We start from the raw sequence: 16,560 nt of genomic DNA, 5'->3' as shown, positions 1-16,560 counted from the left end.
GTCAAACTCTATCGATTATTACCTCATTATGATTGTATTGTCTTTGAAGCAAGTTTTTAATTGAAATGAAAGAATTAAATTTAAATTTAAATTCTCCCGAAAACTAGCAAAATTCCGGTTCCTTCGCATATGATTTTAATCCAATGAAAACCTGAACCTCATTTCGATTAATTTTGTTCGCGAACTGAATACCATTCAGAACGTGACCGATGTCAAAACATCTGTGCATATATATGCAGGTGCCTTGCGGTGTTTTATCCTCTTTGTTTGTCCAACACGACCAAAGCGTTTAGGATGAATATTAGTGCTCAAGACTTTGCTGTTGTTGGTATAACTGACCAGAACACGCTTTTAAATTTATTATTGCGTTCCATGAATCGACTTTGAAGACATAATAGGGCTGATGAATTTTGCTTTTTCTGCTCTCATTACTTACAACCATGGCAGGTATCAAGTCCTTTACCAGCAATATTTATTGCTGCCGTATTTTGCTTAATAAAGCATACTTTAGGCACAGCCAAGAAGAAAAGTAAGTAAGAACTTATTAGGAGAGAACTATGAGGCAAATATTGAAGCAAGTTTATGCAGATACGATTTTTAATCAACAAAACTCATATTTCAAATCGTATACTTTATTGTTTTACTTTAACAAGGATGTATTTCAGCGCGGCTATTTTGAGACATCAATGGTGGGATCTTGTTTTGAAGCCTTCAAATTGCCTTGGATCAATGTTTCTTTTATCATGATGTAGTTTCATCACTCGTTTTCTTTTTTTTTTTTTTTTTCTTTTTTTCGTTTTTTCCAAGATTTTTATTGATGGTAATGTCACTGCAACCGTTTTCCTAACATTCGCAAGTTAGCAAATTAATTACTCGTCAATAACATCCAAAAGAAAAGGAACAGGATCGCTATCTTGCACATGCTAACAACTACCTTTCCTTGTTACATATACAAAATACTTTTATAACACGATAAACAAATGGGCTATCCGAATTTTGCAAACTATATTGATCTTTAAAAAGTTAATAAACAACTGATCAAAATTGATTTTCAAAGGTTGAATATCTGTGAAACATTGTCTCTCAGTCATGGTTCTCTCGATATCAACGATACTACAAATATACCGTCGTCAACGTCACATTAAATTGTGTCTCCTTACATCACTAGATTTGTAACTACTTTCAGCAGCTCTAAGAGTCTTTACTACATCAAAACTACAGTCTTGATAGGTAGATGTCCCTAAAGGTAGGAGGGATCTTTTCCGTATCATCTCTTCTGAAGTTAGCGCAATTATTTCTCATCTTTACGTGTGTTTCTCTTCTAGATTCTTAACCAGTGATCTGTAAAGACAAGACAGGATATGACTCAGTGCGGAAACATCTTCAATAAGTCCAAGCTGTATCGTTTGATTGTTACGTCACTGACGTTTTTTGTCCACAGGTTCTTTTTCCTCTACTTCAGACTCCTGTGTAGACCATTCAAATGCAGAGGGTAAATCCATGAAAAATTCTCTAACTAACCAAATGAAAGTTGAAAGTCTTGAATTCTGGAAGAGATCTTAAACCTAAAAGTGTTACTTCCTCTAACAATCTCCGAGATAAAGTATTTATTTCCAATTGTTGATTCGTAATTTGATGTTGTTTCCTCTTTCGAAGAGGCTTTCCTCTCTTTGTTTATTAATATTTAACCTCATGACATATCAATTCCATCTCCTATTTTCTTTCAATAATTCAAATGTTTCACATTTGTTTGTAAATCCAAAGAGGGCATGCACTGACGTTGTTATCCCACGTACAAACCTACTTTTTCCCAGCTGAAGGAGGCAGGCAGGTTCCTTGAACACACGTGCTCGGTAGAGGGCAGTTATTGCACTGATTGACAGCTAAATCAAGCGTAGAGAAGGATAACAATTGTAAGTAAAGTTAGATGCAAAAATAACAATGAAATTGAAATCTGTGCAATGACCTTACGGAGTAGGCCGAAATATATAATCTGTCGGTAGAAGATACATACACAACAGGGTCTGAGACCAGACGAGGAGCATCAGGGTAGTATAATACATAGGTAATTAAGGCAGAGTATATCACACGATGATCATTGATCTGGACTTATAGACCAACTGCGTTTTACTTCGCTAAGTCGGTGCACTTTAGATAGAGTATAGAAATTGTTCTTAATTTCAATAAACAGGAAATTATTCCCATTTATAGAAAATAATTTGTCTTCTTGTATTGATAGTACCTCTTAGTTATTCGCTTAAGACCACTAATTTATTCTTACAAAATTTTTTTTTTTTTACTGCAAGCACCCTTTCTTTTGATTTTAGCACAACCTGTCTATAGACCTAGTTTCCCCAAAATCATCGTCCTGAGGGCGAGCGACATGATGGACGCAAATCCCTTTGCCCGTCGACGCCTGTAGACGCCATAAAAACTCAGAGTAGAATCACTTGCACTATTTCTTGGTGTGTCACTCACCTCTGCAATTATATCCATTCCCATGGTAGGGTTCAATGCAGACGCAAATGCCATTTTGGCATTGAGCGAATGGACTGCAGCCCTGACACTGAGTATCTTTTTCTGCGGCAAAAGAAGCAATAAACATTGATGCAATATCTCAGGGAAAGACAACAAACAAGGGAATATTAAATGGTGATGTTCTCTTTCAAAAAAACTATTTGTCTGGTAGCCTCAAATTGAGATAAAACCTAAAAATGCGTACTATGACGAGTCCTTTTCGCAAGTTCGAGAAAAGCACGATGAAGCAGCTCACACACAATAAGTGTATATTATGTTGTGCGAAATAAATCCCAGCAGCAACTCATCGAGGGCCTGGGTCAGGGGTTTTCACGATTAAGCTTGGCCGAACTATACTAGCTTCTACTTTGTTCTTCCTTCATACATCGAAACGGCTTTCCGGACAAAATTCACCTCTGATTATAAAAATGTACCTCGCTTTGTTCGTGGGTTATTTGTATTAGTAAGGTAGAAATGCCGCGTTGGTCATTAGATAACAATATATATTTTCTATATATTGGACAATGGAGACGAAAGCATATGACAAGTAAATAAGCATTCTTCTTACCTTTTTCGCATTGGTACCCATTGCCATAATATCCATGTTTGCATTTACAATGGCCATTAACGCAGATCGCGTCTATGTCACACTTTTCACATTCGTCAACTGCAAACCAGTAACAAACAAAGAGACCAAAACAATGAATTAAAAACCCCTTTCCTTTACTAGAAAGACTAAAAGCTTCGAAGAATTTTCAATTTGCCGTACTCACGAAATTATGAGTAGGCAGAGACGCATCATTTTGTTCTGAAAATTGTGTGAATGATTATGTAAAACTCTGCGACACCTTTTTGGTTATTTTAGACAAATGCTTCAGAGAAATTTGTGGAGAAGGCTGTGGCCATAATTTAATTTTTTTTTTTTTAAAGTCCGTCATTGACAAACGCATTCCCTCCACTTTTATGGTTACAGATATGAATGAAATGGTAACTCTTTAAACAATTTATTGTCTTAAACCTTGCGCTTCGACAAAGGAAGTCTCGCAAAGGTTTTGAGATTAAAAAATATATATTAATGGTTCTTACTTTCACAATTAGGTCCGCTGTATTGAGTGACGCAGGCACAGTCATAGCCACCTCCATTCTCCGTACACGTTCCTCCATTCATGCAAGGATTTGGGTGACAAGCAGACTTTAAACCGCCTGGTGTCCCAGGACCCCCGGGAACCACAGGATTACCACCTAAAGCAATTGTTCATTAGCCATCTCTTTCTTAACAACCAAGAATAAGATCGATCAGGCCCACTGGTGTGCACGGTATCCTTAAATCTACTGCTGAAATTATTTTGATGACAAAATTTTTTGAAACTTTAAAGAATGCTGTGTTTAAACAAATGATAGACAGCTGGTAACGATATGCATAAATGAAATGTTATATTAAGAAGAATGAAAGAAAATAAGAAAAAATAAAAGGTGGATACTGATTATCGATGGTGACATGCCCCCATCGAATAGTTATGTTTGAGTATCAATCAATCTTTCTTAAAACAATGATTCTATGGGGAGACAATGTCTTCTTTAGCAATGTTCCTGAAAATTAATAATAGAAATTTACCTTTAGGCTTTTCGCAAAATTCTCCTTCAAACTCCTCAGGGCAAGTACAGACAGGTTTTCCGTCTACAGCTGTGCACTGTCCCCCATGTTGACATGGATTTGCATCACACGGGTTGTTCCTCAATCCTAACTCACAGTTTGTGCCTGAGAAGCCCTCTTGGCATAAACACTTATAAGAATTATCTTGATCAACACACTGGCCGCCGTTTTGACAAGGATTCGGATCGCATGGATTGGAGCGTGAACCGGGTGCTGAAAGAAAACACCGTGTAAAAAAAAAGCAGTATGCAATAAAGCAGAAACTGGTCAGCTCAAGCTTGAGACAAAAAAGAGCAGTATAAGCTAGTTCGATGTCAAAATAAGATTCAAATCACGGGAATCTATGATCGAGTAAATAGAAATAAAACAACAATTATCATTCTAGAATTATACATCCTGACAATGTTAATCCTTTTTTATAGATATCTATTTTGAAGGCAGCTATTATTTGTAATTATCAAAATCTTTGTCTTCTTTTGGAAACGTCTCAGCCTCATTTATTTTTGTCGCTAGTTGCTTGGACCGCTTACGAACTATGCAGTGTCAATCAGCATCGTTTCAAGTTGCAATTAGACTTCTTGATCATTCGATCAGTAGACTACCAAATTTCCACAATTCTCTTTGTTATTGCAGAATTCTCTGTCATAAAATGCGTTACGTAGGTTCTCTTGAAATAATTATTGAAAAATATCAAGTGAAAAGTTGAAGAATATTCTAAAGGATATTGTTACTAGGCTAAAGAAACAAGTGTGATAGGGAACATGGCAATGTCTTGCTCTACGGAAAGTGACAAATTATCAAGATTCAAACGTTGTCCCCGTTGTATGTGGAAGCTTCTTTATCTAAGCATTTATTAACTGTTGTTATATTCACTAGAAGCCCAATCAGAGATTTCATTCCACGTACACGGCTACAAAAAAACTGGATGGTTACGTCGAGTTAGCGTATCCGCAGTATAAGCTGTACATGAAAGATGAATGACACGAGATGAACGCAAACCAAATTAGATAGTTTGGTAATGACGTCATCTCTGCGTCTGTCTTCTAATGGATCATATGAAGGAATCAACCAATATGTATGTAAAATTCAGCTTCTCAGGTAAATGGCGAGTGGAAAGATAAGGAAGGTGTAGCATTGGAAGCGGAATGATAAGCCTTCTCATGGTCCCTTTGAGAGCAGGTAAGAAGCGCTAGCACAAAGTGCGCGTGCAAAGACAAGGACCAGGAAAATCGTGTCGAGCGCATGAAGTAGATACTGAAAAATTACTATCCCTACGTAAAGGAATGAGGACTGAGTGATGTAGTACTTCCTTTTACACTGTCATTTTGACATAGAGCCAACTATCAAAAACAAGTACAAGTTATTGTCATAGTAACTTACAAATAGAAGAGACGAGCAAAGGAAACATTCTTACCACGATATCTTAATATGATTTTTTTCTTTATATTTCTAAGTAGTTGACCAGAGATCCGCATGTCATGTGCGTGTTACTTTTTTTCCCGGATCAAGCCCGAGCTCTAACCACCTAACCTGCTTAATTGAGTGTACCGGCCAAAAGGATACTCTTTTACTCTTCCAATATTACACCACAGTTATAATTGTACGTGAAAGAAGTAATTTCGAAGTAAGCGTTGCAAAACCACTGAAAATAACTTGCGCATAGTTTTCGTAGGCTAATTTATTACTCTCATACCACTTCAAATATTAATCACTACAATGATAAGGAGATGCAAGCTACGTTTTTTTTTTAATTACATAGTCTATTTTTTGAAATCGTATTCTATCCTATTTTGCATTCCATAACATGCATCCATCAGATTGTCTCTAAGTGGTAATGTGGCGACTGTGTCGTGCTCTCCGTCCAGTATTGTCCAGTCCTTTTCCTATTTACAAGTCGTGGTCACTTGACCGTACAGTTATTGCTGTCATCAAGTTAACTCAGTTGCAAAGGCCATGGGAAATGATAAAACACAATATTCCCCCTAACGAACTCTCGAGGGTAGTCGGTGGAAGGAAATAGGAGGAAGATCTTTCTTAGCTAGCTGGAAGATCTTATGAACCAGGAGGACCGTAGCCACCTTGGCTACTTGAAGGGCTACTTGGTATCGGGCTAGAGGCAGGAGCACCAGGAGGGCTGCTTCCTGATATGCTTCCACTTCCTGGTGCTATTTTGGAAATAAACACGTTTTTAATGGTTCTTCATTGCTCTTGATTTATTACGAGGTTAAGCACGAACTTTACTTTAAAAAACAAACAAACAAAACAAAAGAAATCAGAAAAACACAAATGCCAAAGCAGCAAATATAGAACTTTTACCCTTCTGCTTTCAGCCTTTTTTACGCTTAATCGATTTTTTATTGACCACGAACAGGAGATCTTTTTGCATTCTTTAGTGGGATTGATTTAATGTCTTTAGAAAATTTGATTTCATTTATGCTGATTTCCTTAAAAAAAAATTCCATTTTCTCTGAATTCAAAGCAAGACTACAATCAAAGTTGGTTTACTTACGGCCTCCTTTGGGTGTGCATGTTTGTCCATCACCAACCCATCCCTCCATGCAAACACAGTTCCCATTATCACAGCGAGCATGCGAGTCACATTTGGCACATTTGTCAACTGTAATGAGCAAAATTATTACATTATAGTGATTCGCGTCTTTACTCTGAAACTCAAGACACTGAATGGCAAAAATGTTTATACAATTTTTTGTGTGGGGGTTCCACGGAAAATGTAATCAGGAGCCAGAAAAATAAACCAACAGAAGCAACGGTAACTAGCGTGTGTCTCTGCTCTTTACTTTAGTGTGATTAGTCAGTACGCACTTCTTACTTGTTGCTTCCGATAAAAAAGTTTTTAAGGATTCCTGTGATTCATAACGAGGGGAAGTTATTTAGTTCACATTCGTTCATTCACAGGCTCGTTTGAGAATTAAACTCTCCAACAAGCTGATCGTATAATCTACAAGTGAAAATCATGTGCTTAAGAAATAAGTAACAACGACTTGTATGTGTCATAGTTTGAGCATGTATGTGTACTTACTGTTACAGAAATTCCCTTCGTATTGTGGAGTGCATTCACAAGTTGCCACCCCATTCATTTCTTTACATGTACCAGAGTTTTGGCATGGGTTCGGGGAGCAAGGATTTGCCTCTGTAAATATGATGATAATGAATTATGAACAATGTGCAGACGTCAATTTATTCTAAAGATGAATAAAATTTTCAAGGAAAATCCCTTGGAGAACGTGAGTAGAAAAAATACAGCAAAATAAAACAGTTTTGATGTTTTTAGGCTACATGAGAAATAATGTAGGTAATATTATACGACGCTAAATTGAAATGATTTCAACTCCATTGAGGAAAAATATCAAAATTGCAGTCGGAAAGCAATAAACTTGTCAACTCGAATTATTGGCTGTTCAAGGACAAAAATTTGCACCATTTTAGAAAGGTGAATTTAATAATCAAATGCTAAAAGAATTACATCAAATGATTCATCGTTTATTTTCATGGGACAGCAGTAACAAGTCTAAGAAAATGAACGACATTTTTTGAAAACATGGAAGCGTGATCTAAGATGTTAAAACACTCATCAGAACAAAGAGTGCGACATTAAGGAGAATTATGAAGATGTCTGAAAATGTGAGAGGTTCACTCACTGGAGTATTACTCAAGAATCATGCGATGATATTCACTTACTTTCGCAGTCATTTCCTTCAAAATTACTGAGGCAGCTGCACCTGTAACCATTTTCTTCAGGGATGCAGGTTCCACCGTTTTTGCAAGGATTTGGAACGCAGTATTGTCGAGCTAGAGTAAATACCGAAAAAAACATTGTTTTATCACATAAGCTGCGGTGTTATACAAGGATTTCCGGCCTTGAGAGAGACCGTAACAGCACAAGTAAAAAATATCGTATTTTTTTTACGTGTGTTGATATAGCCAATCAGCTGCTGACACGTCAATCGCCTTTGGCGCCACTCGGTCAGGTTGATGAATGAACGGCAAAGCCTTCACAATTCTCAATACAAGTTGTTTGTCGGAGCTTTCTCGAATTATGGCGGCTAAAACACTAAAAAAATTCCGTATCACTGACAGACAGTGAGGTTCAAACTTTCTTAGAAGGGGAAGAAAACCAATATACTAAAAGAAAAACCGAAAGTTACGTATTCAGTGGCTTTGGTGTTAGCATTTCTGAAAAACTACTTTAAGAGTGCTTTATAAATAGTACTTTATAGCTTAAGAAGAAAATTGAATTCAGTGCAGAAGTATTGTTTTGTTATCCTTGAAAATTCTTGCATTTCATTCCTCGCGGCGACAAGAGCGCGTGTAGTTCGTTTTTAGTTTTGATTTGACCTTGTACATCAGACTCATTTCAGTAAACGATGACTGTAAAGTATGGCGCTGATTTCTTCCACTTACTTTCACAGTGTGGTCCAGTCCATCCCAACGTGCATTCACAGTCATAAGATGAGTCAGTTGGAAGACAGCCTCCACCGTTTTTACAAGGATTAGGATGACAAACATTTTCTATAAGCAAAGTGCATTATTTTTATACCCAACAATAAAGATTTTAACACAAGTAACTACAAATTGCAAATTATTTATTTAAGGTGGATACGAACAGCCTCTCCTCTTTGTGACTTTTTGCGTAAAATTGAATCATATAAGGATTCAACGGATCTTAATGGAAATTGCAACCAATAGAGTTATCATTTTACAACACGCGAAAACTTCAAACTTACTGTGAAAAGTAAACGTGTATAGATCTAATATGTGATTTTAGAATTCAGTCGTGGAGTTTAAATAACGTAGAAAATCTGCATTCTACCTCGAGGATTCGATCGGAAAAAAACTCAATTTCGTGGTCGCATTCTCCAAAAACTGAACTACACAGCTCTAACTACTTATCTCAATACAACCTACGTTCATTTATAGAAACCACAACTTCTAAGACAGAAACCGAGTTTTCTACTCTGATACTTACTCTTGCATGTTTTTCCGTCTCCGTGATAACCCTCGCTGCAAACACAATGGCCCAAAATGCATTCTGCGTTTGGACTGCAATATCGGCAACTATCATCTGCCAATGCAAAAGAAAATTATACCTAAAGATGATTAATTTTGTGAAGGGAAAAATGAATTGGTTTTTTATCAGTTTATTAATTTATTTCTTATTTTTTGAAGCCAGTTTCCTCCTGAGGCTATTCAGTTTTAGTGCAACTTGATGGCAAGCTTGATAATAGGCTAAGTATGATGCCAAAAATGTTGATATTGTCTGGCACATACGAGGACCTTCCAACATCTCCAAAAGACATGCAACGACGAATCAATATCGTTTTGTTTTATCCGTACTGCGCCACTGCAACCATCGATGCCGTTCTTTAGTGGGCCTGGAAAGTTTCACATGGTATTTACCGCAGAGCAAAAAAAGTAGCTCCAAACGTAATCTATTGTTTTTCTTAATTGTATAGAACTGAGGAGATATCTCGCCGCGGGACTGGGGCTCACATGCAAGCCTGGTGAAACTGAATAGGATCTGACAGCACCTTCTACATTACATAGCGATAAAGAGCCGACAATAATAAGGATATCAACCAAAGTTTAAGTGATATAAGCCATTCAAATATTATGAAAGGAATGGTTTATGCTTTACCCTCGCAGTTATGCCCAGAGAAAGGAGAAACACACTTGCAAATGTATGACATTCCATTCTGTGAATAGTCTGCGAAAGAGGGACCGGCGTACATATTTGATTCCCCATTGTTGTGTAGAAAATATGTATCCACGCAGGTTCCTCCGTGGAGACAAGGGTGTGATAAACAGGCACTCATTACTAGAAATGTAGGCAAAAGCCGAAAGTTAATCAATGTTGCAGAGCAGCATTAAACATAAGGATGACAGGAATCATGATAGAGTGTCAATGATCAAACTCTGAACGTGGTCAAAGTCGTTGCTAAACAGGAATTAATAGATTACATTCATTTTCTATAACAAAAGTACCTGAAACTAGTCAAATTCAATCGAAAATCAAGGAAATCAAACAGATAAACAAACTGGTGTTCATTAGGAACAGTTGCATTTTTTGCAAACTGTCATCGACTTTCAATAGTCGAGTTTCGTGCTTCCTTTTTTCCCACATTTTTTCTTCTGAAAAAATTTCTTATAATCCTCTTTATTTCTGGCTTTTTTAATTTGAATTTTTTGATCGTAATTATTTTAGGTCGGCCCAATTCACCTACATTCACATCTGTCTCCATGGTTACCAACTTGACAAACGCATCGGTAAGAGGATCCCTCTTCCAAACAAGAACCGCCATTGTGACAAGGATTAGGTTTACAGACGTGATCTGATGAAATTTACAACTCATATTATATCCTCGCTCAGAATCTGAGTATTCACCAAAGTGGAGGTGGCTAGTGGGGGATATTTACTGGGAAGCGAAGCGATGAAGTTAATATCCACCACCTTCCATCGACTCTGGGGGAAATATTATATTTTTGTAGTATAAACTAAAACAGTGTTATAGTATTGCAGAAGAAAGATGATTTTAACTCATGCATTCCTGCAAAGTGTACGTTGCTCTAAGGTGAATAACAAAGGATATTCGGTGTTTGAGTAGCCTATAAGAGCGCGCCTTCACGCTGTCCTCTGTTTTAATATGTATCAATACACGCTTCGCAAAACACTCCATGTGAAAAAAAATGAGACCGTTATTTTGATCAAATCGAACTAAAGATAAGTGATTTGCAAACTCATTCAAGTTTTGAAACAAAACCAGAAACTAAAAAGATGGGACCATTTTACCGGAATAACAGCGATGACTGTAAAGAAAGCACTTAGTAGATTATGTTGTAAATATCCGTATATTTAGCTAACATTTGATTCTGGTTTAGATTAATGTCAAGACGTGTGTTCTAAGATCATTCAGGTTAAATACTTTGGCACTTAAATCCAGCTTCTGGCTAACTCACTAACACTTGAACATGCAACTTTCATGTACAGACTTTATGTCGATAACGACTGTTCTCATCGATAAGTCATTTATTTGAATAATTGCACCCATTTAGTTTATTCTATTTAACAGTAATTCAGAAGATGCAGTTTACACTTACGCTGACAGTTGATGCCACTGTAGCCGACCCTGCAACTACACCTATATCCGTATGTCTCGTCAAGACAGGTTCCTCCATTCATACAGGGATTAGAGAAACAAATGCTCCTTTCTGCAGTACAAATGAAAACAAAGAGGCAGATAGTTTTTTCAGTCAATATCTTCATACAGCCTGCTACTTCAAAGAAATCATTCAGTTCCCTCTTTCTCTCTTTGACAAAAGAAGATCTGTTTCTATGAATGTTCAATTCCGTCTGAATTACTCTTTCTATCATGTGAAACTGAGAGGATAAAAGAATAGAAAAGAATCACAAACAAAATGAAATACTATTGAATCTAAAGAATCTGTCCAATAAATATTTAAGAATGTGCTGTAGGAGCTTGGCGCTGCCTTAATGTCTTTAAATAGTTTAAATATTTATCAGTATCAATACCTTCACACGTTACACCTTTGTATCCAATAGGACAAGTACATTCGTATCGCCCTCCAGTTCTTTCTGTGCATGTTGCACCATTTTTGCAGGGATTTGGAAGACAGAGATTGATTTCTGCAAAAATAAAAATTTAATTCATTGATGTATTTTCACCGGCTCTTAAACTCATACACAGCTTACTTTCACTAACTTATATTTTCAAACGCAAGCAATAGCCCTCGGAAAAAGATATGATAAAGATAATATAATATGATTCGAATAGCCATTTAATTTAAGTACAGTCAAAGAGTTTTTTTAAAAAAAGGGAAAGGAAAACTCGGCTTCTTGTCCTAAATGTTTTTCGCAACAATTTTATTTTTTGAGGCCAAAAGATTCATGGTATTTAAATTAATTGTTTTTCGTTCCACCCATTGTTTTCTCTAGGCAGTCATCTATGAAAGATGAGATCTGCACTCTCGACGGTTTCTTCTTACGTTCTGGTTCACCCCGATAAGTGAATACCTTGTCACTGTCACACGAAAAGCACGAGTCGTAAGTCAACTAAACTGCTCATGTCCGACCCAACTCGCACTCAGGCCCTACGGTACTCATTAGCGACCATTGGCAGCTGGACGATTACCCAGCACAGACGCAGGGTCTGCAATTTAAAATCTAGTCAAATTAAAGCTGCGTTCTTCAACCGCACAATTACAGTCTGTCCATTCAATCGCATGATGATAAAAAGAATTACCCTGACGTTTTAATGATTAGCATACTGTTACAAGTATTTTAGCATGATATGTAACATACCTTCGCAGTTCTTTCCCTTGTAACCCTCTCTACATGTACATTCAAATCCTTCTCCTTCATTGATACCCGTACATGTGCCTCCATTTCTGCACGGATTTGGATGACATTTGTTCTGTTCTGTATTTAACACAAATATGGCAAATCTAATTTTAATTATTATTTTCAAATGAAATTTGGTTAGTGGATTACATTTTACTTATTTTTTAGAGAGAATAAGTAAAGAGCGAGTCCTTAAAAAAACAACAACTCGTTGAGATTTTTAACGAGAAAACCTGAAAAAACATGAACTCTGTGGACCTTGAGTTAATTAGGGTAAAACTCACCGACATGTTGACCTCGGAAAATAAGCACTTTTACCGAAATAAGTAGATTATATCCGTTTGATTTCTAAGCACGATATTTGATTTGGCCTCGCCGTCATCAACAATTAGACTATATTGAAATCTTGAGCTCATGATTTTGTTCACAAATAAAAGTATTTTTTCAAGTTTTACCTTCACAGTTCTCTCCTCGGTATCCTTTAGCGCATGTGCATTCGTAACCTTGTCCTACGTCATAGCAAGTGCCTCCGTTTTTGCAAGGGCTGGGCTCACACTGACTTCGCACTAGAACACAACATTAGGCTTAGATCAGATGTACTGATGATAATTAAGAGAAATCTGTCTCTAATAATATCACATCGGCTACCTTATGCACAGTCACATTACGTCTTTGAACTATCATTAAAAGATGCCGAGCACCCTAGATACAGCCCAGATTATACCCCCTCCCCCCTCCCCCTTTACCCCCACTAGGGACTAGGGTAGTTGATAAAGGTAGTTGGTGCGATAACGCCTCGATAGAAAATTGTTGGCCTTCGTAACATTTTCAGTAACATTGAATCGCCAGACTGATCAGATTACCGCAATTTTCCAACCTTATTTGTCCTTAGCAAGTAATTTTAACTTTCCAAAATGTCAACACGAAAAAAAATCAACACATCCGAATAATCAGTATACTTTAGGGAGAGTTAAAATTTCTCAAGGGGTTATTAAGATAAGTCTTACGTTCACAATGCGTTCCCATAAATCCTGGTGAGCAGGTACATTCATATCCGTGAGCGACAACAGTACACGTGCCGCCATTTTGGCATGGAGTTGGCTCACAAGTGGAATGAGCTGAAATTAAAACACATCAGATATATTTTTACTGTAATTATTGGTTAACAATTGGCTCATACGTCAGCGTGCGTTCATCGAGATATGAAGCACGCGGGAAGTTTGGAGAGCACGAGAGATGCGTAAGAGTTGCTCGAGGCGTAGCCTCGAGCAACTCTTACACTCTAGCTTCTTGAGTGCTCTCCAAACTTCCCAAGTGCTTCATATCTCGATGAACGCACAGATTACGTATGAACCAATTGTTTTATAACATTTTCAACCCGGTGGAAATTTTTTTTTCTCGAGGGATTTGTTTGCTGACGTCATGAGCGTGCACAATAGGAATATGGAGCACGCTCGCGCAATTGAATTTGATTAGACAAATTTACCAGCTATATTATAATTTAGTTTGAACGTATTGCCTTTTTTTAAATATTGGTTCTCGCCGCCATGTAACAACCTTAGTTACCGGAAACCTCCTTTTATAGCCATATATTTGCAATGTGTATGGGAACAGTTTCTTTCCTCGTGCCCGGCTTCTCTTTTAAAGAGACGGCACGCCTTTAATCTTTATTTTGGAAAGAATTTCGCGACAAACACCAAATGTAACATTTGTGACTTTGACATCCAGGATCAGTGACCATGCAAATCCCTAATTCGTGAAAGGATGGTTTTGAACATTTGGTTTTTGCAAATCTCTGTTCTGTTCACGGAAATGCTGCGAGTAATTTTGTGTACTTATCAAAAACATTGACCACCTGCACAAACTCAAAAAAGGAATTTCAACAAGTGAAACTTAATTTGCTAGCCAGGTTCCTCAGTCAAAAAACAATGGAATAGCAAGGTAATTTCAATTTTTTCCTTTTCTAAAGAATTCTAAATAATATTCAATCAAAAAAAGTCTAAGTACGTAGAGGAAAAGAACTTATCACGATTTTTTTCAAAAACCCCCTCGTTGCGCAAGCGGAATATCACGATGAGCTAAGGTGATGATAATCTGCACCTCTGTTGTTTTGTAAACAAATTTCATATCAAATTGTCACAGTATCTTAAATGTACAACACCTCTGATTAGCAAGCTTCCAACAATTATGAAAACCGAAGTGTATCAATTATACTGTAGCATAATGAGAAAGAAACTATTCGATAAACTTCAAATCCTTTTAACGAGAAAGTCGTTCTTTGTATGAAAGGAGTTTTATCGCTGCTTGGAAATACGGACACGCGTTTCTTTTTCAATAAATCATGAAACAGTCGCTTTTCTTGGTTCGTCGGCTTTCCAATCGCCCATAAGATCTCTCAAAATCATCGGATGACCTATTTTCACTGCGGGAAGAATATGGCCCTTCATTAGTCACTTGCCGGAAACATTTGACCTACCTGGGTGATGATGTACAATAATTCTGTGAATATGTGGAAATGGACAATTAAGACATGGTAATCCGGGCACAAACTGTCTTTTACTTTGGGCCACATCGTTCATTTTATGTTTCGTCGCCTCCTTGAGCCTTTTGTGTTGTTCTGATTTATACAATGAACTTCTTTTCCAAAAAGCAGCGGCATTATTTTGTCCTTGTCGCTGGCTTTTGCTTCCGCTGTGGTTCTCCCTTATTCCCTCCGTCTTGTGAATTACGACTAATAATACCAAGGTGGCTAAAATTATAAACGATACTTTCATGTTGACAACGCTATTTTTCCCATGAAGGTAAACTTAGTGAAAACGTCTAAACTATAGCCATTTTTCGTCAAAGCTTCTGGTTGTTATGAATTAATCATGTCACGTGCCCGCTTTTGACAAGACAGGTCATCTTTGGCACTTTATTGGCTCAAAGAAAATCTCCGGCCATTAGGACCTGTTGCAACTAACTAATCAGTTCTTACAATAAATCGTTTACAAACTTACTGCTGCATCTTACCTTCTTTTCTAGTACAGCAATAAATTGGCTCCTTGATCCATGACTAAGACAAAATTTTCTCTAAAAGAAACAAAACGATGATTGCGACACGCTCTCGCTAATTTGTGTTTGTTAACCCCAATTTGTCCGTATGTTCCCTTTTTATTAAGTAAAAATTGAGCTCTGAGTAATGTTTGATAAAACCTATATCAAGTCACATTTGAAAAGGCCGTGGATAAAACAAGTCTAACAAAATCTAGGAAAGTGGTAAATTTGTGTAAACATATGGAACCGAGACAACATACTGACCCTTCAAGTTGGATGGGTCTAATGGTGACCCCATATAACAGAACTGTGCAATGAGTGGTTTGCCTTTTTTTTTACACCTATGTTAAGTGGTCTGTTTATATCAGTTGTTAAACCTTTTGTTTGTGACGTTATTATTAGTTTAACAACTTGTGTACATTAAAATTCTATTAGATAACGCGATGATTTCTCGCTCCATTTTTGCTGAGAATTGTTCTTCAGCTCTTGCCTGATGACAAATAAAAGAGATTTTTATGGTGTCATCTTCATCTTCTGTTTATTATAGAAAGATAGCGTCATGACAAGAAAATTTTTACGTGATGAAACATACACTCCGGTTTTCCTTCTTGTTGTGTTCTATGAGCGGCGTAAAGGCTTCTCCTAATTCTTCATGTTTTGTTTGACAGAAATTAAGACAGTAACTACATCCTGTTTTCCTTATCTTTGACCAGAGATGACTAATCAATGACTGATGAATATTTATTTAAGAGAGTCACCCAATGTACCTCCACCTCGACGTTGACTTTGTCATCAATAAAAAAGAAAATTGACGAAAATCATATGAGGCCAAAATGGCGATCGGGTATTTTTGCTACTTTTAAGTGTTACGTATTTCCTCAGGAAAGCTTCTAAGATGTTTTCTCTACTATTTACTCTATTATTAATTTTTTCATTTTTAGCGCAAAGCGATGGTAAATGGTTCTCGGTGCCAGAT

At 37.0% G+C, this 16,560-nt stretch overlaps 1 protein-coding gene across 2 annotated transcripts; it reads right to left on the bottom strand.

Annotated features, from left to right (window-relative positions):
- Positions 1 to 616: 616 nt before the first annotated feature.
- On the bottom strand, positions 617 to 15,410 carry LOC149053402 (uncharacterized). Of its 2 annotated transcripts, none has more exons than XM_089189609.1 (19): positions 15,025 to 15,410; positions 13,556 to 13,666; positions 13,004 to 13,114; positions 12,510 to 12,626; positions 11,721 to 11,834; positions 11,288 to 11,398; positions 10,414 to 10,521; positions 9,828 to 10,007; positions 9,159 to 9,254; positions 8,594 to 8,701; positions 7,871 to 7,981; positions 7,212 to 7,322; positions 6,681 to 6,788; positions 4,133 to 4,384; positions 3,604 to 3,759; positions 3,086 to 3,184; positions 2,479 to 2,580; positions 1,801 to 1,883; positions 617 to 1,341 (listed from the first exon to the last, which is right to left on the bottom strand). In XM_089189609.1, the coding sequence occupies exons 1-18, from the start codon at positions 15,320 to 15,322 to the stop codon at positions 1,801 to 1,803; spliced, it is 2,376 nt and encodes a 791-aa protein (XP_089045735.1). In that variant the 5' UTR covers positions 15,323 to 15,410; the 3' UTR covers positions 617 to 1,341. The 2 variants fall into 2 exon arrangements, with proteins under 2 accessions (XP_089045735.1, XP_089045729.1); XM_089189603.1 differs by having other exon boundaries at positions 1,805 to 1,883.
- Between the last annotated feature and the right edge of the window lie 1,150 nt (positions 15,411 to 16,560).

Source organism: Pocillopora damicornis, chromosome 1, assembly GCF_964200805.1.
Source record: "Pocillopora damicornis chromosome 1, jaPocDami1.2, whole genome shotgun sequence".
Taxonomy (NCBI): Eukaryota; Metazoa; Cnidaria; class Anthozoa; order Scleractinia; family Pocilloporidae; genus Pocillopora; species Pocillopora damicornis.
The sequence above is the reverse complement of the archived record's forward strand: the minus strand, read 5'-3'. Positions and strand labels throughout refer to the sequence as shown.